Genomic DNA, 22,070 nt, shown 5'->3' on the forward strand with positions numbered 1-22,070 from the left:
CCCACACAACGCTTCTACACCTTACTTCCGATTTCTCTCAACATGGGGAGGGACAGAAGTACTGTCAGTCAATAAATGGGAAAACAAATTAACTTATTTGAAAAATAACTAAATTTTTTGTAAATTTAAAATAAATTGACTAGTTACTTGAAAATGTAATCTGGCGTAACTAGCGTTACTTGTAATGCATTGCTTTTAACTCTGGTTGAAACACTAATACTGTAGATGGCATGGACATTAGTTTATGTTTTGTACATGGATTTATTTTGTTACCCAAATTTACTGAAATGTTCTGACTCCCTAAGGGAACATGGATTGGAAAAAGTGTGACATAATGTGAGGAAAAATTATATTTTAATGCTGTAATTGCGTTCACTCACAAAAGCACTGAAATATATATATTTTTTCCCTCCTCATAATATTTTCAACATACATTTTTGGCAAACAAACAGAAAGTTTCTAAAGGGAACGTACATGTTTTGTCATATAAATTTTACCCCATCTCATCTCATCTCTATTTTTTTTTTTTTTTTTTACCATCAACATGTCCCTTTAAGGGGCTCCTAAGTATGGTTTTATTTTTATGCCATCTCCCAACAACACCTGACGCCATCCCAACTGCATTTTATGCATTTAAGCAAAGGCACTTGTAGAACAACTCCAACTAAAGCCTTCTGAACTTCACTGACTAAACAAAAATAAGCTGATTATATCTGACAAAGTCTTTTTTTTAAATACTTTTATTTGTTTTTACAAACTGATGGAGTGCAGTAAATGGGGAGATTAGGTGAATCAGTGAGAGGCAGGTGTTCAAAAACTGTACGTTCACTCCTCACAAACGCTGATAATACACATCCAGGCCCAGTCCTGCACGCTCTTTCTCTATCCTGCCTCTGTTCTGAGCTCGTGTGAAGCAGAGAGCTATCACAGAGACACACATAGCCAGAGACTTCTTCCACAGACATTAATTCAGTTATCTAAAATGCAACTGGAATGTGTTCGTTTGAGTGTTTGTGTATGCTTTCTGCTGTTGTCAGGAGTGGCATGACAGGACAAGCAGCAAACTGAATGTTTCTACGGCTAATTCCTTACAGCTTCAGTGCCCCGGTACATAAGAGTGAAAATAAACAAACAGACTGAGCAAGAATATGAAAGTGCAGCATTCCATTAAACTATACAACTTCCATCAAACTGTACAGACTATGACAAATTATCTGAAAGTACCTTTAATAATATGATACTGATGCCAAAAGAAAAAAGCTGTTTAAGCCCTGTCACACTTTTCTGTTGTTGTTGAAAGGTTATGTGTCAGTCAACTGGTTGAGTGAGTTTCTTGTGAGGGTGGAGTATAGTAAATACCAGAGGAAGGGGTTATGACAGACGTGTTAGGCTTGCTAAAGACTGAGAGTTTTCTCACCTTTCCATAGGGATCTAGGGATAACTCTTTATTATATTTATAAACTCTAGAAATAACTATGGGGTATTTAGAAGTTTATCACAGTTGAGTAGAATTCTTTGACTCAAATGTCATTTTGGCCTGTTGATCTGTTATATTACTAAAATATATATGATATGATATGATATGATATGATATATGATATATATCTCACAATTCTTACTTTTCTTGCAATTGTGAGTTATAAACTAAAAATAAAGTCAGAATTGTCAAATAAAAAGTCTCAATTACCTTTTGTATATTTTTATTTTTCGTTGCAGAAACTATTTTCGATAGATGTGATAAACATGATATTGAATTTCAATAATTTTGTTGAGTTATTGTGTAATGCAAAATACATTTTTAATTTTTTATCTTTTTAAATGTTATCAGTCAAACTCCATGTCCCCAAAAGTATATCCCCAAGTATTAGTACATTTGCTTTTATTGAAATTAAAATATCACGACACACACACACACACACACACACACACACACACACACACACACACACACACACACACACACACACACACACAAAACCTCAGTCTCTTTAGACCTTAACTCTTTTGCGGATCAGAAATTGAAGAAAAATTTAATCTTTGAATCGGGAAAGCTATAAAAAGAAATCTAAGTGCTTCCTGCAGTTAGTCTGAAGTTTCCAGACTAAAATGTAATTTTGAAATGGACGTCAAAAAAGGGAACTTAAAGTGAAAGGCTATAAAAAAAATATTAAACACTTCCTGATTGCAGCTTCCATTTTCTGAAATGTTATTAAGAACTGTAAGTCAAGAGGAACTTGAAGATGAGAAAAATCTCCAGCATCTGCTAAACAGTGTCTGCACTGGTGCCAGAATATATGAAACACACATACTATAATTTCCCAAAGATTTAAGCACACATCTATATTGTTTCCATTACAGCTTTATTTTAAATAACAGACAAGAGAAGTTCAGTCATGATTAGAATATTCCTCCCTCTTATTATTGAATCAATGAACATTTTATGAGGCCCGAGTTGTAGCAAACACTGGTTGGCAGAGCAGGAAATCCAGAGGGTTAATGCACAATTAACCGTTTTATTGTTTGGTCTGTAACCACATTCATTTAATTGCACTTCAGAACCATTTGACTGTGCACATGCTGCGCCAGGAGCCGAGAGATGCTGATTATTTTGCTCAAAGAGAAGTATGAGCAGAAACAAACAAAGACAAACACACATTCCTCTCCCATTCAGTAAAATGCCTTCCAGAGCACTTCATGGCATGGGCACCACATGTTTATTTGTCTACGAAGGAAAAAATAAAAAAGTGATATGGAGCTTGGAAACGTATCCAGGCTTTAATCAGCAGATATATCTATCCGCATAGAGTCTGGTCCACACTGGAGGTCATTCTGGCCAAGAATCAACCCTTTAGACAAGAAGAGAATGCTTGACTGATGTATAAAGCCATCAGTCACAGTTTTTTTTTTTTTTTTTTTTTTACATGCCATGAAAAAATAGGTTTCTGTATTAGGATATTGCACAATAACAGCGCAGTAAATGATTATAAACTGTTGTTCGCAATATCTTTCTATAATTTTTTTTTTTATTGTAGGCCTATACTGATTATTTTATTTTAGGTTTAGAAAATAACACAGAAAAGCGGAATAGTTCCAGAACACTACAAATAAAAATAAGTAAGCTTTTAATCTCTTACAATGGCCTATTTGATGTGTTTTGTGAGAGTGACCATTGTATGTGGTCATTTGGAGCTGTGTGAAGTTTCTTCAGTAATTCTACTTAATTAGTCATTTTACTTCTACTAAAAAACAACATACTGTAGGTTTAGAGTGACACTTGTGAAAAAGAAGTGTGTTTAAGTGTATTGAATGTGCACTTGTAGTGGACTTCAAATCTTAAAAGTATGTTGTTTTTTTTAAATGCACTTGCAGATAATATACTAGTGAAATTTGAGTAGGTCTATGTCAAATTACATTTTAAAGTACATTTTAAATCATTATGTTTTAATTATCCATTCCTTTATCATGCTTTAAAGAAGACACTTATTTTGGTGTGTTGACTAACATTCTAGAGCACATGTAAAGTACTTGATTATAATTTTTTAACTGTATGGGTGTTATTCAATATTACATTTAAAGTATATATATATATATCTTAAATGTAGGCCTACTCAATTTACATAATTTACAATTACAAATATATTTAAATGACATACAAGTTTCACGAAAAAATTACATTAAAGTATATTTTAGTTTACCACAAATGCTTGTCAGTGTTTAGTTTACCACAAATGCTTGTCAGTGCACTCTGTGGTAAACTAAAATATACTAAATATACTTATCTAAAATATACTAATTAGTACACGTTAACCCCTATTTCAAAGACAATAGAAGTAACTATGAAATTATAAAGATGTAGGCCTACTCAAGCCCTACGCAAGTCTGTACAACTGTACAACTGTATATCCCTTTACACTAACCTAAACCTACCATCACAGAACACATTCTGCATTTTTACATAAAAATAAAAAACTGAAATGAAAACGTATATGATTTATAAGCTTGTTTCTTCACGTGGACCTCAATTTAAGGTCCCCACGGTGACACGCAAAAAGACGCGCGCGCACACACACACACGCACACACACACACACACACACACACACACACACACACACACACACAGAGGAATGCTTGCTTCAATGACGGTCTGTTTATTGGCCCAGAACTGAACATCACAGGGGGGATAAGACATCCGTTGTGTCAACAGTTTCCCTAATACCCCAAATCCTCCGAGACATTTGTGCAGATGTGAGAACTAGTCAAATGAACTCAATAGTGTTAGGAGGCCTGAAACACCAGTGAAATTCATCAAAATAAATCCCTGTTACCCAACGACCTGATACGTGAAAATTTACAGCATGATCAGGTCATTTTAAATAAATGTTAACACTTTTAACTTTTTAAGGAAACGTTTATTTAAACGTTAAATTGGTTGCATATTTGTGGGGGGAAAAATCAGACAAATGTACAGTTGCAATCTTATTTAGTTTATTATTTCTTGTTTGTAATAGTAACTGCATTAAACCTACTTTATGAATTCTAGTAAATTCATATTTATATGATACAGTGTACATAACAGTAAATACAAGTAACATTCAGTATTGTTTCTTCTTGCAGAACCTGTGTCCAAATAAGCCCAACACAACCTGTGTTGACCCTCATGCTCCTCACACTCATCTCACAAAGCTCCTCCACCAAGTGCAAGATTCAGTCTCTGGGTATTACTGGTTCCTGATCAACTCCATATTCCAGCAACTATACAAGTATGTTTTTAATTGATTGTCAGAGAGCAATGTACCACATTAGAACATTAGACCGTCTCAGAGATATGTACTCTGATATTGTGTAAAAATCAATCTGCAAATAAATTTAAACCAAAACTCCATGTTTGTCAAATAATAAACATGATGTTATACAAGACAAAATTGGCAAAACAATATAAAGGCAAATGTTGAGGAAGTAATGGGAAATCATGTGACTTTCTTTGAGCTTGTTGGGTTTGTGGTTTCAGGATTGGCTTATATTTAACATGAAAAAAATAACCAATAACAAGCCTCTGAGGCTATGAATAAAGACAAAATGAAAGCAGTTATCATACACAAAGCAAAATTATGTACATACTAAACAGAACAAAAACAACACTGACCTGATATTAATCTCAGGCATTTGTTATACAAAATGTATATTATACGTTGTAAGTGCTACAAAAAAAAAAAAAAGAGATTTAAAATGAATTAAAAAGAGAAAAAATTCACATCCAGAAATGGAGAATGCCTTCATTTTACGATACAAATTACAGTATGTTTGAAGTTTTCCAAAACTGTATAGCCAAAAAAGTTAATCAGTTTTTAATATTCAAAAATATTAATAATGTACGCAGCTGCATTGCTTTTCAAACTGAATGGACGTCATAAGAATCTATGAATACTGACAATCATGCAGCTACAGAATTTTAATGTTTCATATATTCTATATAACAAGTAAATCCAACATTTCTCCCCTCTCAAACTGACCTTCTTCCATACCTGTAAAAAAGCTCTTTGAGTCCAAATGTCTGTGCTGAAGTTAACTTCAGATGGTGCTTCCATAACACTCCATTATAAGGCCACTGGTACTGAAGACATAACAACATCGAACATTGACAGATGGGCAAATCTCCACACAAACCCTGAGAAATTATAAATCCCTGGAGATTTCTTTTGAATTGATTTACTTGTCATCAAAAAAAGCACTGTATCACCAACTTCAGTATTTGAACCAAATTTATCAGTTGCAAACACAAAAAGTTACATAGGATCACTTCAATTCTTGGTACAGTATCCATTAACATGTTGCTGAATAATAAACACAAAAGATATTTGAGTTTTTCACCACACTTCTGACCAATCAACGACCAATCCACTTTTTACAATTCCCTGATACAGCCAGGTTTTCCATGACCGTGGGAACCCATGCCTTCAAAAGAGTCTCGTGTAATCACCCTTGACGGTCATATCAGTCAGTGGTTAATTTTACAGGGAAGCTTGTTTCTTTGTTCTGTGTTTATGGGTGTATTTGTGTCTTGTGTCTTTAACATTTTTCTATCTGGGTCACAGACTGCATGGCCAAGTGCTTTTGTCATGGTGATGACCTGAGCCAGGTAGTGACCAGTGTCTGGTTACCGCTGTAATAAAGAAAAAAGTAAAAAAGTAAAAGAGAAAAAGAAACCACTATCATCTTTCAGCCGGACCACCAGGACGACAAAACCTCCTGCTTATTAATTCTAGAATGTTCTGAGTCACCTGCCCATAAAGATGCAGACATCATACAATGAACATACTTAAGTGGTGTCTGTTTATGCCGCCATCACTTTGAGTAAGATGTCTGAACAAACTTCGGCATAAATTACACATCAATCAAGACTTTTTGCTATAATTTAGACATAGAATTTGGACTTACAGTTTTCAATTGGAGGACCCAAGCCATATCAAGACCTAGCCAAAGAAATCTTCAGAAACTGTACAGATCTAATTTATATTTGGAATAAGATTATTTATTACCAATGTTTTGAACTAAATTCAACATCCTTCCTGTCATCTGGCATCAGAGTCACAACTCCCTACTGTCTAGTCTAATTTTGTTAATGTTTGTTCAAGGACTTATTTTGATTTTCATTTCACTCCACGGTTCCTGTAGTTCCTATGTTTAGTTCCTTTTTTCTTGGTTGTCATGAATTCTCATTAGGTTCTCATTTGTTTCTATATAGTTTCTGATTATGTTCACCTGTGTCTTGTTTAGTTGCTTGTTTATTCTATTTATATCCACCTTTTTCCTAATAAGCCTACTGCGTTTTAGATGGAAGGCACTTCTGGTTTGGGGAAGTTCCACTCAAAAAGACTGAAACTAATAATTTCAAATCATAAGGTTGCGCTACAAATAATGCTTTTCTGTCAGTTTGACTGAACGAGCTGTGAAATTTCCTTCATGTTCTATTTTCAGATGTCAGGAGAATAACCTAATGCTTGGTATTTTAATGTGACATGGTATATCAAGAATATCTATGGCAAGAGTTATTTTCAGTCACTGAATTATTTTCCTCCTGATTTCTTTTTCTGTTTTACCTTTGTATTCCTCTGAAAAAAGACAACATATACTGTGCATTTGCGGTCTGTTCTCCTAATTTAATTTACAATTCATCCCATGAATAATTCACTGGAATGCACAAAGAATCTTTTGTTTTTCTCCGCAAATCCTCACGATTCATTCCCGGTTTGTTTTCACACGGATGCTTTAAAATGTAGGTTCTCCCATAATTCGTGCAAAACGTCATGGGGCGTAAGGAAAAGGTGGATAGACCTGTGTTTTAGTTCCCTTTTGTCTGATCTTTTCAATGTATTGGTTTGCTCCTGTGGGTTTCCAGTGTTCCTGTTCTCATGTGTTCAAGAGTGCTTTTTGTTCTCATTTAATAATTATATCGCTAGAGTTTACATCCTCACCTCAACTCTTCTTGCCTTCCAACCAAACCGCGACACCTAATACTACCTGGCACTAACAATAGCAAGTAGTAAATCGTGGTTCATGGTATAGTTTACAATCAAATCAGCAATAAACTGACAACAATGGCATAATAAATCTAGCTTTCTTTAGCTCACATATAAAAAAAAAATTCTAGAAAAAAATTCCACAGCCTCCATATTGAGCATTGTGATTTGTCTTTGTCATTTTTCTATGACTGGTCCTTCTGTTTGTATTTAAAGCACAGGAGCACAACATCAACTGTGTACATGAGGGGTCAAGCTCGATGCGATATAATCAGTGGATATGGTACACTTAGCAAATGACTGAACTGGCCACATTTGACATATTAGCATATGCGTTATGGTTGTTATAGCAGTTTCTATACTGTATAGAGGCAGACAAATGGAATTGTAGAATGCTAAAAAAAATGAACTTATTAAGAGTAATTATTGGTAGGATAAAGTTGGATGTGGTGTGTAGTTTGTATATTTGATGTATTGAAATGTGTTTAGTGTAAAATGAATGATTTTGAGTCATATATCCTGAATATCTTCAGGAAATTAATATCCATGTTTAAGTCCATATGGCTTTCCTCAAATTAAAGGAACATGCAAACAATATTTAGATAACAGTGCATTCTTTGCACATAGTTTGGTCATAATCGAGGGTTTAAAGGGAAACGGCACTTGAGTTTACAGCCTAAAGTTAAGGATATAGTGATACAACTTCACCAGTGATACATCAACAACGAAGTATGCTGAAGGCAATGTAAGGTGTGTATTTGGGAGCGCGCGTGTTTGTTCTCTCATACGGTGGATGTAGCAGTTGGTTTGACAGTGATGCTCTGCGCAATATCCTCCCTATTGATCTTCTTCAGTGCTGTACAAAGCGTATCGATATTAGCCGAATCCTGGCTCGCCCAATGAGACAGAAGGGCCTGGATGGGCCTCTCTTCCTGCTTGAAATTAGCAATGTGTTCTTCTTTGTATCCAAGTAGCCCTGCCAGACTGCACCAATCGGTTTCCTCGTTGGCTCCTGACTCCTCCCCTTCACAGGTACAATTTAGCAGTTTCTCAACCTCCTCCCGTGTGTGTAAGGGCAAGGGCAGGGCTGAACTTCCATCTATCTTGACCACTAAAACAAAGAGAATACATTTAGCCATCAGGATTAATATAGTTAAAACAAGACTACAAAGAAGCATTTCTCCGTACTTGCTCTGCAACAGCAGTAGTAACAGCAGCAGCAGAGTAGCAGATCTAGTCCGTCAAGGCCAAATACATTAACATTGTCATATCCATTAACATACCAAACTATCCAGCTGGAGTGTGGTGTGCAGTCCATATAAGCTATGAATGCTCAGTATTCGCAAGTCATTTGAGAGAAACAGTACAGGGACTGGCTAATTCAAATTAACATTAAAGTCCCTTGTCATTTCAGGTGTAACATAAAGCTTACATAATAAAATGTTGGGGATACACATGTAACTGTCCGTAAATTATTTATTTGCAAAGCGACTGTAATTTTCTGTGCCAGTTACAGAGGGATTTAGGGGAGCGGATCGACAACAGCTTATCATATTGTTATGTTATCATTATTGTTTTGTCTTTTCATTGGTTTGTTGCCATGTGGGTGGTTTCAGGAGGAAGAAAAACTGTCTATATACTATATGTATGTATTATGATGGCCTAAGCCTGAGGTCTGCAAATTTTTTGTCATGAGTGCATTTTTTAAGTTAAATACAATATACATAACCATATTTTAAAAGTTCATAAATGTGTTAATTGAAAGATTAACACGCTTTAAAGTTGAAACCTGATGTTATGACAAATCGTGCTTATTTGATTAGTTACCTAAAAATAAATAAATAAATAAATAGCGCAAAACCATAAAGCAATTTTCCATAAAATTTAAAATTGTAATACTACAAGTGATTTTGTTTTCAGGTTTAAATTAATCTTTGAATAACAGATTTCCAATGTGACCCTACTGAACCCCACTACAACGGTGTTTGCACATCAACATCAGTCCTTCAGATGAGACGTAAAAACCGAGGTCCTGACTCTCTGTGGTCATTAAAAATCCCATGGCATTTCTCGTAAAGAGTAGGGGTGTAACCCCGGTGTCCTGGCCACATTGCACCCATTGGCCTCTGTCCATCATGGCCTCCTAATAATCCTCTTCTATTGAATTGGCTCTATCCCTCTCTCTCCTCTCCACCGATATCTGGTGTGAGGTGAGCGCACTGGCGCTGTTGTACTGTGGCTGCCGTCACATCATCCAAGTGGATGCTGCACAATGGTGGTGGTTGAGGAGAGATCCTCTGATATGATTGTAAAGCGCTTTCGGTGTAAAGTAGTACATATGAAAGCGCAATATAAATGCCTCATTCAACATCATTATGTTTAATAGGACTCTATATTAGTTGAATATCTCTGAAATTTATAGCATTAACTTCTTTTTATTGTACTAAAGGTACAATAAGCACTCAAAGGGACTTAACTTGTTGATACATCTATTGTCAGGCACTGTGTAATGCTTTCAGTGGCTCGTGATGTGCAGTGGTCGCACTAATGGTTTGTCAGAGCGGTCCGGTTTCATAGACTTGCGCAGTAAAATTCTCACGCTTTAATAGTAGCTCCTAACTTAAAGCTGCTGTCCGGAGCTTTTTTGGGTTAAAAATTATCCAAAATAAAATTTTGAGCAAGTACATAACCAGCCAGTGTTCAAAAGTATCTAACAACAATCACCAATGACACAACTGGAGATTCACCCATTGTAAAGAGACTTCGGAGTGGCTACAGAAAAAAGAGACTGCAAACGGGCCCATGCGAAAAACAATGATAAATATCGGAAGGGCTTTTAAAAGGTGGCGTGAACTCCATGTTTTGAAGGGGTTCAGAACGAACGCAGAGATGGCTTTTTTTCAGCTGGACAGGTAAGAAATTTCAGCGGTTCAATTATGTAACAGTAGCGCTCTTGTTCGCTTAATTCATTCAATTACGGAGTGGGCTACTGAAATACATGTAGTCACGCAATGCTGATGTTGTTAACATTAACAATTTGACAACAAAGTATAATTTGCACGGTTTGACGTGATATGATAAGCGATCGTTATATTTCCCCTTAGTTGGTCAGAACAAAAGTGGATGTTACTGACTTCAGATGACATTTTCCCATGAAAATTATTATGTTGGTCATACTTCCAAAAAGTAGAATCTGTGATTCTGAATGACAGTATCCACACCGCGCGGTGACATAATATACAGCCGCACATTCTCTTCAAAACATTGGATTCATCCGCGCTGTGCCATGCCGAGGCGCAACTCGCGTAAAGTTGATAATTCCGTGAATGACTGCAATTGCAGATTTCAAACAGAGAAACAAAGAGGAAAAGCTACGGACTGCAGCTTTAATAAAACAAGCTGTGTTACTCTGAGAAATGATTTCCTCACAATATAGATCTGTATGCAGATGCAAGGTGCTTTATCTAAATAAAAAACATACACCTCTCTCGCTTTTGCTCACTTGCCAGCAATTACCATAGGTTGCTGAACCCTGACCTAAAAGTTTGTACCTGTATGTGGAGGCCCCTGGCCCTCCTGCAGGCTCTGACTGTCCACTGAGATGCCGCTGTCACTGTGGAGTTTCTCTCCCTCAGGAGAAGGAGTCTGACTGGGGTTTGCACTGCACGCTCTGTTATTGGCTCCTTGCTTATTCTGCTTACAACTGTTCCACCTGAAAGACATCAAGGCAAACATCAGAAGCTTTTATTATCAAATGGCGAAATTACCCGGAACAATTTGTCCCAGGAACCTGTTGCTGTCTGCGATTCCATCGCGTTCTGCAGTACCGTGAAGATTATGCAAATTAGTCCTGTTACGTATGACTGCGCCCAACTGTCCAGTTCCCGCTGGATTTCGTCCTCTGCATATAAGCTTAATAAAGCCTAAACCTCGTCGTCAGTCTATCGGTCATATTTTTTCAACTCCATTGTTGATTCTAATAGCAATCAACTCTTGAGTCTTACTCCACATAACGCGACATATTTTTAAAAATGGTGGTTGAAATAAAATGCTGCATGGAGTCAACCAATCAAAATGCTGCGTGAACTCAACCAATCAGGATGTTCAGCGCCCAAGTCCCACCCCGAAAGTTCCTGAACTTTGAAAAAGTACTACCTCGTGAGCAGGTCTTTCTGAGGTGGAAATTTTTACCCGGAACTTCATTTAGACCCTGGTTCCTCTGGTCGAAACACACCGAGTACCACCCCAAACCCTAACCAGTATTCACTTCTATCCTAAACTCTGACATTTCTGCACCCTAACCCTAACTCTTCAACTTTCTGCCATTCTTCAGACAATCTAGTCCCGCCCGAACACACCCCATAGGTTGAGCCAGAAATTGAGAAGTAGGACCACCCAAACAAGCAATGATTTGAAAGCACCAGGATGTTCACACCCTAAACTAAAGGAACCAAAGCGGGTCAATGTTACCCTCCAGCAGTGCTTTTAATATTTGATGACCCCTTCCTCCACAACTTCCATCTGTGTCTGCTCAGAAAACGGCCTTCTTTTAATTTTTTCTATTTTGTTATCAGTCTGCGAAAACTGATATTTATTTTATTTTTTTAAATTGCATTATTATATTGCCATATTCACTTAAGGTGATGTGCTTCATCCAATCAGAATTGAAATCTGGCTTTGTTTTACCCCACACAATAAACAATGCACTCGTGATGGATCAGATGGAAAAACAGCCTAGAAGCGTTTTGTTCCTTTTTTTCCTTTATAAAAATAGCTGAACTAAAGCCTACATAGCACTGTGCTTTTTGAGTGGAGATAAAAAACATCACGGGGAGAGAATAATTCCGATCCTCCTCACCGTTTAAAGATGATGAAGGCCACCAGGCCCAGCAGCACTGCAGCCAGTATGGAGGTGTAGATGGGAATGAGGTTGTCACTCAGCCCATGGAGTCTCTTCAGCCCAGGGTCAGCCGTGGTCACGCTCTCCGTAGGACTGATGGGTGGAGACTTGTCCGTATACGAGACAACTGATGGAGCAGGAGTACAAAAAGTAGAAAGGGAAGGTGCAGGTGTAACATATGGGAGAGGAGGAGGAGAAGGAGAGGTTGAGCTGTTAGGAGTATCTACCTCTGTTGGATGAAAGGGACAAAGACAAAGAAAAAGACATTTACAAAATCTGTTAGTTGCTAAAAAGCTGTATAAGTATGTGAAATGGCATAAAAGGTGTATTAAGCAAATTAAAAGTGCATATAAAATCATGTAGTTGCCATTCCAAATGAGCCACAATAAGCCAGGAAAGGATTGAGTCAACCGCGATACTAGGGCTGCATTCATGCAATTCAATACCGCAATTTACATAAAAGATGAAATATTGCACATACTGTGTATATATATATATATAAAGTTCTACTTGAATAAGTTTGGTTGTTTAAGTTAGTAATTTAAAGGGATAATTCATGTCTTTCATTGTTTACTCACCCTCATGTTGTTCTAAAATGTATGCACCAAAGAAGACATTTAGAAAAATGTTGGACCCCATTGACTTTCATTGTATGGATATAAACAGTTAATTCTTCAAAATATCTTCTTATGTGTTCCACAAAACTATTCCTTTATAGGGTCAAGTTAGTTACAGCATTAGCTGGACTATACATGGAATCTGTGCCCACTGCTCATTTCCACAGAATTGGAAAACTTTCCACTGAAAGTTCTACACATCCCCTGCATGATTGATTACTTAATATTTTGGCTAAATTGTTTGTCTGATAAAAGTTCTACTAAAATGTGTAGTAATACATTTGTGGAAAAAGTTTAGAGATTCTGTCTAGGTTGTCAGTCACTAAAACGAATCCAAAATAGAAGACACAAAAACAGCCCAGAGAATATTGTAAAATTGAGTAAAAGCACATTAGAACTAAGACTGCTTTGTCTTGGCCCTGTCAGCTCTGTTCGCCGGCAAGCTAAAAAATGATTTTTTTGATTGGATTATCATTGATTCAATTGGGGGCCGTAATAAACAGGCTTTGTCCTGAGTCAAAACTAATGGACACTCAGATAGTGCAGGAGACTATGATTAGATTGGAGAGGTATAAGTTCAGCCCAAGTAGGACAGGCCTCGCCCAGGGCTACTCTCTCTCTCTCTCTGTGTGTGTGTGTGTGTGTGTGTGTGTGTGTGTGTGTGTGTGTGTGTGTGTGTGTGTGTGTGTGTGTGTGTGTGTGTGTGTGTGTGTGTGTGTGTGTGTGTGTGTGTGTGTGTGTGTGTGTGTGTGTGTGTGTGTGTGTGTGTGTGTGTGTGTGTGCGTGTGTGTGGTGTAAGTTATACCATAGACAGATGGACAGACACATTGGAGATCATTAGATATTCTGGCTGTAGGGGGATGGGGGGGTCATTTGGGGTTTGGTTTGGGGGAAGGGCCATGCTCTAGGGAATGATGGGTATGGATTTATTGATCAAAGTAGTGCAGCATGAAACATTTTGGAGGAAATTTTGGGCATGTGAGCTTGTTTTGTGGCCAGCATAGTAATTGACCTCATTCATGAAACATAAGTAGAACAAAATTCTGTAGGAATAGTTTTGAAACTATATTGTTGCATGGAATGGAATGTAACAATTTACTTAAGAATATTTTCTTCAAAATTGTATTGTTTTAAGTTAGAAGCATGTGGTTGCTAGGGTGTTGTGGGGTAGTTCTAGCCAGTTGCTAATATAGTGCAACCCACTTTTTGAGTGGCCTTGGCTCTGGAAGTTTCCAGATGGAGGAACTTTTTTTTATGGAGGAACTTTTATCTAGTCTGTGTAGTCTCATGTGATTTTGTGATTGTTCTATGTTGTTTTTATGTAGCACCATGGTCCTAGAGGAACGTGGTCTCGTTTCGTAGTGTACTGTACTACTGTATATGACTGAACGACAATAAAAACCACTTGAACTAAAAAACACTTCCATAGGAATCTTAAAAAAGTCTGTGTTAAAGAGTTATAAGCCATTAATCAAATCAACCAGGTACGAGGTGAAACACAGCATGACAAATTTTGCTTTGAAGCAAATAAGTTAGGGATGCTCAGATCGATTGGCTGCATCGGCCGATAATCACATTCTATTGGTAGTAAATTGGTAGAACTGTAAAAAGTTGCCGCTGACGCACATGTAAACAGTATACAGATAAGGCTTTCTGCTTTGTAACTTCAAAAATTCTTTTTTAGAGCAGGTTGTCTCAATTGAAACGAGCTCAGACACAACATAACATGAAGCGTAGATCTTGAGAAAATCCTCACGGAGTGACACGACATGCTGCTTGGCCAAAGCTATAGGACTTCCGGGATCCGATCATGTTCCAATCATGATTCAGTGTTTTCCAACGTCGTTTGAAAGTGCAACCAATTGAAACTGGATCTCGAGAACGCTGGAAAGGGACATGGTGTCGAGAACAATCGGACACTGTTTTACAGCTGGAGCGCACTTGGATTGGACTGATCTCTCAGATTGACAGGTCTTGATTTACTGTGCGTCATAGAATAGGAGTGCACAGCTGAAACAGCGCTGGACGATCATCAAAAACTAAACCAAACTTGATTTTATGACATATATACTTTCTAATAGGCATCATGTCAAGCATGAATAATCACTAAATAAATAAATTAAATTGCATCACTTTTTCTGAGGTTTTCTCAGTAGTGTTGTATTTTATAATACAATTAATATAAAAATGATGGCCAACAATGATTTTACATATCACTTATATACAGCTTGAACAATCAGGATTAAGATTGGTATTGGCTGCAAAAATCATTATCGGAGCATCCCTAAGAAAAGTATTTAAAAATCGGACAAGGGTATAAGTCTGTGTACTTAATGGCTATACGGATGAGGGAAAGAACTATGAAGTGAATGACAATCTAATCTCGACCTTAACAGATGCCACTAGTGTATTGTCTTGAAAACAATATTTGAGTATCTTATGAGGCTTTGAATTGTGTTTGCAGGTAAACAGGCCCGAAATTCAATTTCTCAATTCATATCCGCTTCCCTTTCCTCCTGAAATGTCTGGATAATATGCCAGTCCATAAGCACATACTCACTCACACATATTGAATCACTGGAGAAGGGACACCAGACACCAACATGGACAGAGATGTTCTTTGTCAAGAAACAATCCCCCTCCATACCCATGTCTCTGTAACTCCTCTGCCTCTCCGTATTGCTTTCTTTCTCTTCCATTATCTCTCCATCACATCTCTCTCATGCATGGTTGACCTTTAGTCGGCCGGTTATCCTCAGCTTCATAAAGACGTGACTCACTCATCTACACAGTTCTGCTCTGTCCCTCTTAGTAGTTTATTATACTTTTGTTGTCTCTATGAAGCACATTTACATATTGTTCTTATACACACAAAAAACGTATCAGCGGATGTTCAGAGGTATAAATACTGGCCACCTGACAATGACTGGCTTTCATGATTGTAAACGGTCCACAAATCAACCTGAATGGATCAAACTGGTAGACAAAGATGGACTAGTTACAGAGAAAACAACTTACCCATTCAAACATCTGATCTGTGAATCATCACATTGTGTCAAGTCTGAACCAAAATCAACTTGAAAAGACTTAAGACATTAATAATCAGTCAATTAAACATAACGGTTCAGTTAGCTCGGTACCCACCACTGATAGTAACAGATAAGGTCTGTAAATATCATGAAACTTTGCATTGTGTCTTCATGGATTTAATACTAATTTAAAACTGTTTGGTATTCCGGGACATCCCCGCTGCTTTCATCCTCTCAGATCTGTGGTTAAAAATGTTCTGTTTCTTTCCTTGCATGCCCTCCTACGCACTTGACAAGAGTTTCATTTCACTCTACAACCACAAAATCCCCCAATTATCTGCCATTTTTCATAACTTGAGAGAGAGGATGATAGTTCTAACATTAGTAACTGTCAGAAAAAAAATGAAATGTTTGCACCTCACAGCATATGTTTGTCAGTTACATGAAAAACGAGTTATCGACTGTTGATCTAAAAAAACGAAGACATTGATTCTCAACCAGGGGGCCGGGGCCCTCAGGAAACTTCCAAGGGGATTTCAAGATAAATTAAAATAAGACAAAACATGCTTTAAAATAAGCTAAAACAACTAAAAATAAAGATATTTTTTATTTTAATTCACCTCCCCAAGGTTTCCTTTGAAGAAGCAGGGTTCCCAGAGTCTCGCAAAACCTGTATTTATGAGGTGGCCTAATTTTGAAAGTGTGATTTCTAGACCTGGAAAAGTCATATAAATTAATGAAATGGTAAAACTCCATGAATTTTATAATGAATATACATTTTTATAGATGTAGCTACCAAGCTCTAAAAAAAAATGTTCAACAAATGTCAAAAATGTGTAGGGCCTTCAAATATTTTTGTGGACAATGAGGAGTCTTGGAGTGAAAAAAGTAGAGAACCACTGATATACTAAGTGAGTCTCTTCAGTTATTGGTTACATGTGCGTTACATGTATTTCAAAAAAACTTCAGCGCATTCCCAGTACACAGTCGACATGATCTGACCTAACCCTGACCCTAACTCTAAACCTAACCCTAACCCTAAGTCACTGCAATAATGTCACCGTAGCTATTGCATATCACCTTTTTTTTTTTTTGCTTTATAAACTTACAATTATTTCAGAAGAGCTTTTTAGCAAATATTTTGTAAATATCCAGTCTCATCCACTGACCGTTTCGTAAGGCATGAGATGCAAATAAATATACGGATGTTCATGTATGTAAGCTCATCACAGCACTGAGAAAAAAGAGCAAAGAGGACACTGACAACACGCTGACAGACAGGACAGACCAGGTTACTTTTCGGTTACTTTTGATATTAAACATATTAAACAAAGTCTCACCTTTCAAATTTGGTCAAGAAATGTAAACAAGAAATGTAAACAAGAAATACCGTTTTGTAACAGATCGCTGTAGAGCATCAGTTAAAGCTGCTCATGAACCGATCATCTCTTCCTTCAAGTTCATTTAGCATCAAATAAACATGAATGAACATCAGAAGGAATGTTGTTTTAACCGCGGAAAGACGTCAGTACACTCCGTTTTTCAAGTTCAAATCCTCCCATCTACTAACTCTCCAGACTGCTTTGTCGGCAAAATGGCGGATGGCGAAGTATGATTGGTCAGATCACCTGTCAATCAAGCTCCCTGCGAAGGGTCAATTGAGAAAATAGAAAGAATCAAGCGTTTTTATGCTTCATTTTCCCCCTGTGGTCGGATTATTTCAGGTCTACACCACCACTTTCAATCCGATCATTATTGTTTTAGTTCTGGTGTAGACTCACACTGATTTTTAAAACTTTGTTAATTTACTGTTTTCATTCTTGGTGTAAGAAACCACCCAGCAACGGCCTAGTAGCCACCCAGAACACCCTAACATTGGGCTGTGGTCACTTCCAGTGTAGACAGTTGTGTTTTGGATAATGGCACTGACTGTGTGTTCCATTTTCATCAAAGTTGCATTATAATGTTACAGAACATCCCATACAGCAACAAAAGAGGACAGGCCTGGACAAACACAGTCTCCATTCTAACACATTTTATGGCATAATAGTCTGCATGTGTGCATTACTGTAATCATGTACGCCTGTGACAGCAAAATCAGAAAAAAAACACCCACACACAGACAGATAATTATTTTTCACAATCATGACTGTTTGATTGAGAAGGTCTATAATGAGAAGATGATGGTATGGAGAAAGTATTTCCAGTAAGCGAGATCTGACTGTGTCATTATGTTTATCGGGAATATACGCAGCTACATGCCTTGTCAAGCTGGAGAGGAGAGCAGAATATGTAGCGTGTTGTTCGTGTGCGCGCGTGTTCTCTGCAGCAAAATGTGATACCGCTCACAAAAGGTCAGTGTGAGTAACCTGAGAGTGCAGCTGAGAAACTCCATCTCTATTATCGACCACAAACGCTTCTGTACATGTGCTTTATCCCCCTCGCCACTAAATCTGTGTCTCCTGATACACATCTGTCTTTTCTTCTGCTTTCCTGTTTTCAGTCATCTTATGTGTTATGTGTATCCTTTCTTTCAGATCTTTTGCTACAACTTTTTCCTTCCTCTTTCAAATCCTTCTTTCACTATTGTTCTAATAGCAAGCCAGAAAATCGTAAGATCTGTATCATGTCAACTGAGTTTAATTGTCCCTTTAATCACCAAGTTAACCTAGTCTAGGGTAAGTTAACAATGTCATCCACTGGTCAGAGTCAAAGCTCACTGGCAAGGAAATCTGATCCTCAATCAGTGCTTCCTACTACCTGATTTAATTAAGTGCTAATGCATAAATTCTGTTCACTGCCACTCATGATCTTTAGGGCTTCCTGTCCGTTAAAAGTCAAGAATATTTCCTTTTTCTAAGACAAATTACTTAGTGGTATTTAGACACATAAATGTTTTATGAAATCTGTCTTGACATAAATTTGAACATGAAGGCTTCCCAGGCCTAATGTTAACATGGTAACATTTTATTTTAAGATGACGTAGTTACGTTACATGTACTGATTATATACTATATAACGTTTATAGTACGAAGCCTGATGGAGTTATCATTTTCACGTCCTATACGCCACGTTGTTTAAATAGTACATTTGCGCCAATCTGTTCGCCCATGGGCGTGCTAGTCTGTAAACAGTGTGTGTTCAGGCATATTGTTGGCGCGTTGCTATTTTAAGGCAACTGAAATAGACTGCGCCATTGATCAACAAAAACCTGGTCTAAAATCAATGGCGCACTTTTTTTGTTGTTATTTAAAGGGCGTGTCTTGTGTTTGTCAGGGTTTGAAACACGGAGAGAGATGACGTAAGTTGTAAACACACTTTTATTGAACAATGCAGTTGCGGACACACAGTGGAATGGTAAGTGAGACAGTCTATGGCAAATATGGAGAGTCTTAGCTGAATGATTGATTCCGTGATGTGTATTCAGGTGTGGATCCAGGAGAGGGAGTTGAAGAGAAGGAGCCTTGATGACTGGACTGAGACGAGACGATGGGATCCGAGGAGGAATGCAGGTAAGCTCGGGTAAGTAGCGGGTTAGCATAGGAGAGTGTTCACGGTGGGTCTGTGGTCAAGTAATGACGAGATCAGACAACGGAGGTGAGGTGAATGCTGGGTTATAAAGGGAACTGGTGATGAGTCACAGGTGATGGGAATCAGTAATCAGGGGAGTGTGAACGGGTGATTGAAGGAGTGGGAGGAGTCAGTGATGATCTGGGAGGTAATGGAGAGTGATGTGAAGGTGGAATCCTGACAGTACCCCCCCCTCCCGAAGCGGCTCTTGACGCCTGTGAAGGATGCTGTCGGCGGCGAGGTCTACCCCGACCTCTGGGTGCTGGTCGATTGGGATGTTCCTCGTGAAACTGGGAAAGGAGAGTGGGATCCATTACGTCGTCGCGCAGCACCCAAGAACGTTCCTCCGGCCCGTAATCCTCCCAGTCAATGAGGTACTCGAGACGGGGACCTCGCCGCCTGGAGTCCAAGATGGAACGGATCCTATAGATGGGCTCATCCTCCACAGGCACCGGAGGAGGAGGAGGTACGTCAATGGCAGGTGCATCTGAAGGAAGAGGAAGGACAGGGTCAACGTACGGTTTTAACAATGACACATGGAAGGATGGTGAGATGCGATACTGCCTTGGGAGTGTAAGTCTGTAGGTGACCTCGTTCAACTGCCTCTCGATGGGGAAAGGTCCAATGAATCGAGGACTCAGCTTACGACATGGCAACTTGAGACGAATGTCCCTGGTGGACAACCACACCTTCTGCCCAGGCTGATAAGAGGGAGTTGGTAGTCTTCGACGATCAGCCTGGGTCTTGTGTCTCCTTATTGCCTGTTGGAGATGAACGTGAGCTGAGTCCCATACCCCCTCGCTCTGCTGGAACCAGAAGTCGACAGCTGGAACCTCAGATAACTCCCCAGACCAGGGGAACAGAGGAGGTTGGTAACCGAGAATGCATTGGAAGGGAGTAAGACCAGTGGTGCTTTGTCGGAGAGAGTTTTGAGCATACTCAGCCCAGGGAAGGTAACGGTTCCAGCTGTCCTGGTACTGGTGGCAGTAGGTCCTTAGGAAGCGACCGATTTCCTGGATCTTGCGCTCAGTCTGGCCATTGGTCTGAGGATGGTAGCCGGAAGAGAGACTGACAGTGACCCCGAGGAGCTGAAAGAAGGCACGCCAAACTCTGGAGATGAATTGGGGACCTCTGTCAGAGACGATGTCCTCCGGGATTCCGAAGTTACGAAAGACTCCCTGGAAGAGGGCTTCGGCGGTTTCCAGAGCAGTCGGCAGTCCTGGTAGAGGGATTAATTTACAGCCCTTAGAGAAACGATCAACGACTACAAGTACCGTGGTGAAACCATCAGATGGAGGAAGGTCGGTCATGAAGTCGATACCGATATGGGACCAAGGACGCTGAGGAATCGGAAGGGGCACCAATTTACCCTCTGGCAGTCTCCTCGGGGTGTTGACAATGGCGCAGACTGAACAACCCTTGACGAACCTTGTTACATCCTCGGAGATGGTTGGCCACCAGTACCGTTGACTGAGAAGCGAGAGGGTACGCTTGCTACCCGGATGTCCAGAGCCCGGTACGGAGTGAGCTGAGTCCAGAAGAGGAGTTCTTAGATGTTCCGGTACAAAGATACTCCCTTCTGGACCTCCCGGCGGAGCAGGATGGAGACGGTTTTCTTGGTGGATCTGATTGTCAATGTCCCACACAATCGGACTGAGAAATAAGGCTGGAGGGAGGATAGGCACAGGTTCACTATCTTCGTGAGGGACTTGATGAATTCTGGAAAGAGCATCAGCTCTACAATTCCTGCTGCCTGGACGATATGACACCTTGAAGTCGAATCGAGTGAAGAAGAGGGCCCAACGGGCTTGTCTCGGATTTAGTCTACGAGCTTCGCGTAGATACTCCAGGTTTCGATGATCCGTGATGACCTCAAACGGATGGTTAGCTCCCTCCAGCCAGTGTCTCCATTCCTCCAGGGCTAACTTAATAGCCAGTAGCTCACGATTCCCGATATCGTAGTTTAACTCCGCCGGGGCAAGCTTTTTGGAGAAGAAGGCACATGGATGGAGTACGGAGAGATCCCCCTGCCGCTGAGACAAAACGGCCCCCACTCCTGAGGATGAAGCATCGACTTCCACGATGAATGGTAGATCAGGATTAGGGTGAGTGAGTATTGGAGCAGAAGAGAAGGCTTCCTTGAGCGACTGAAAGGCCTGTAGAGCCGCAGGTGATAAGGACAGAGACTTGGGCCGACCCTTCAGAGCAGTGGTAAGTGGAGAGCTGAGTTGACTGTAATCTTGAATGAAACGTCGATAGAAGTTGGCAAATCCTAGGAAGCGCTGGAGTTCCTTTACAGTAGATGGTAAGGGCCAGTTTAGAATGGTCTCCACCTTCCTCTGGTCCATCTGGATTCCATCTTGGCTGATGATATAACCGAGGAAATGAACAGTAGTGATGTTAAACTCACACTTCTCCAGTTTGAGGAAAAGCTG

General features: G+C 39.2%; 2 protein-coding genes across 3 annotated transcripts in view; one reads left to right on the forward strand and one right to left on the reverse strand.

Annotated features, from left to right (window-relative positions):
• Positions 1-4,133: 4,133 nt before the first annotated feature.
• ngfrb (nerve growth factor receptor b) overlaps positions 4,134-22,070 on the reverse strand; it is a 46,585-nt gene continuing 28,648 nt past the window's right edge. Inside the window, exons 4-6 of one of the 2 annotated variants that reach the window (XM_079595791.1) lie at positions 12,378-12,648; positions 11,071-11,231; positions 4,134-8,630 (exon numbers count right to left, since the gene is read on the reverse strand). In XM_079595791.1, the coding sequence (XP_079451917.1) occupies positions 8,302-8,630; positions 11,071-11,231; positions 12,378-12,648 (761 nt within the window). In that variant the 3' untranslated portion in view covers positions 4,134-8,301. The remainder of the gene's footprint in view (positions 8,631-11,070; positions 11,232-12,377; positions 12,649-22,070) is intronic. The other variant, XM_079595792.1, reaches the window with a different exon arrangement.
• The window catches only part of slc4a1b (solute carrier family 4 member 1b (Diego blood group)), a 74,533-nt gene continuing 64,360 nt past the window's right edge, over positions 11,898-22,070 (forward strand). Inside the window, exon 1 of the mRNA XM_079595789.1 lies at positions 11,898-11,901. The gene's annotated coding sequence lies outside the window, so the exon portion shown is untranslated. The remainder of the gene's footprint in view (positions 11,902-22,070) is intronic.

Source organism: Phoxinus phoxinus (genome assembly GCF_949152265.1).
Source record: "Phoxinus phoxinus genome assembly, chromosome: 21".
NCBI lineage: Eukaryota > Metazoa > Chordata > Actinopteri > Cypriniformes > Leuciscidae > Phoxinus > Phoxinus phoxinus.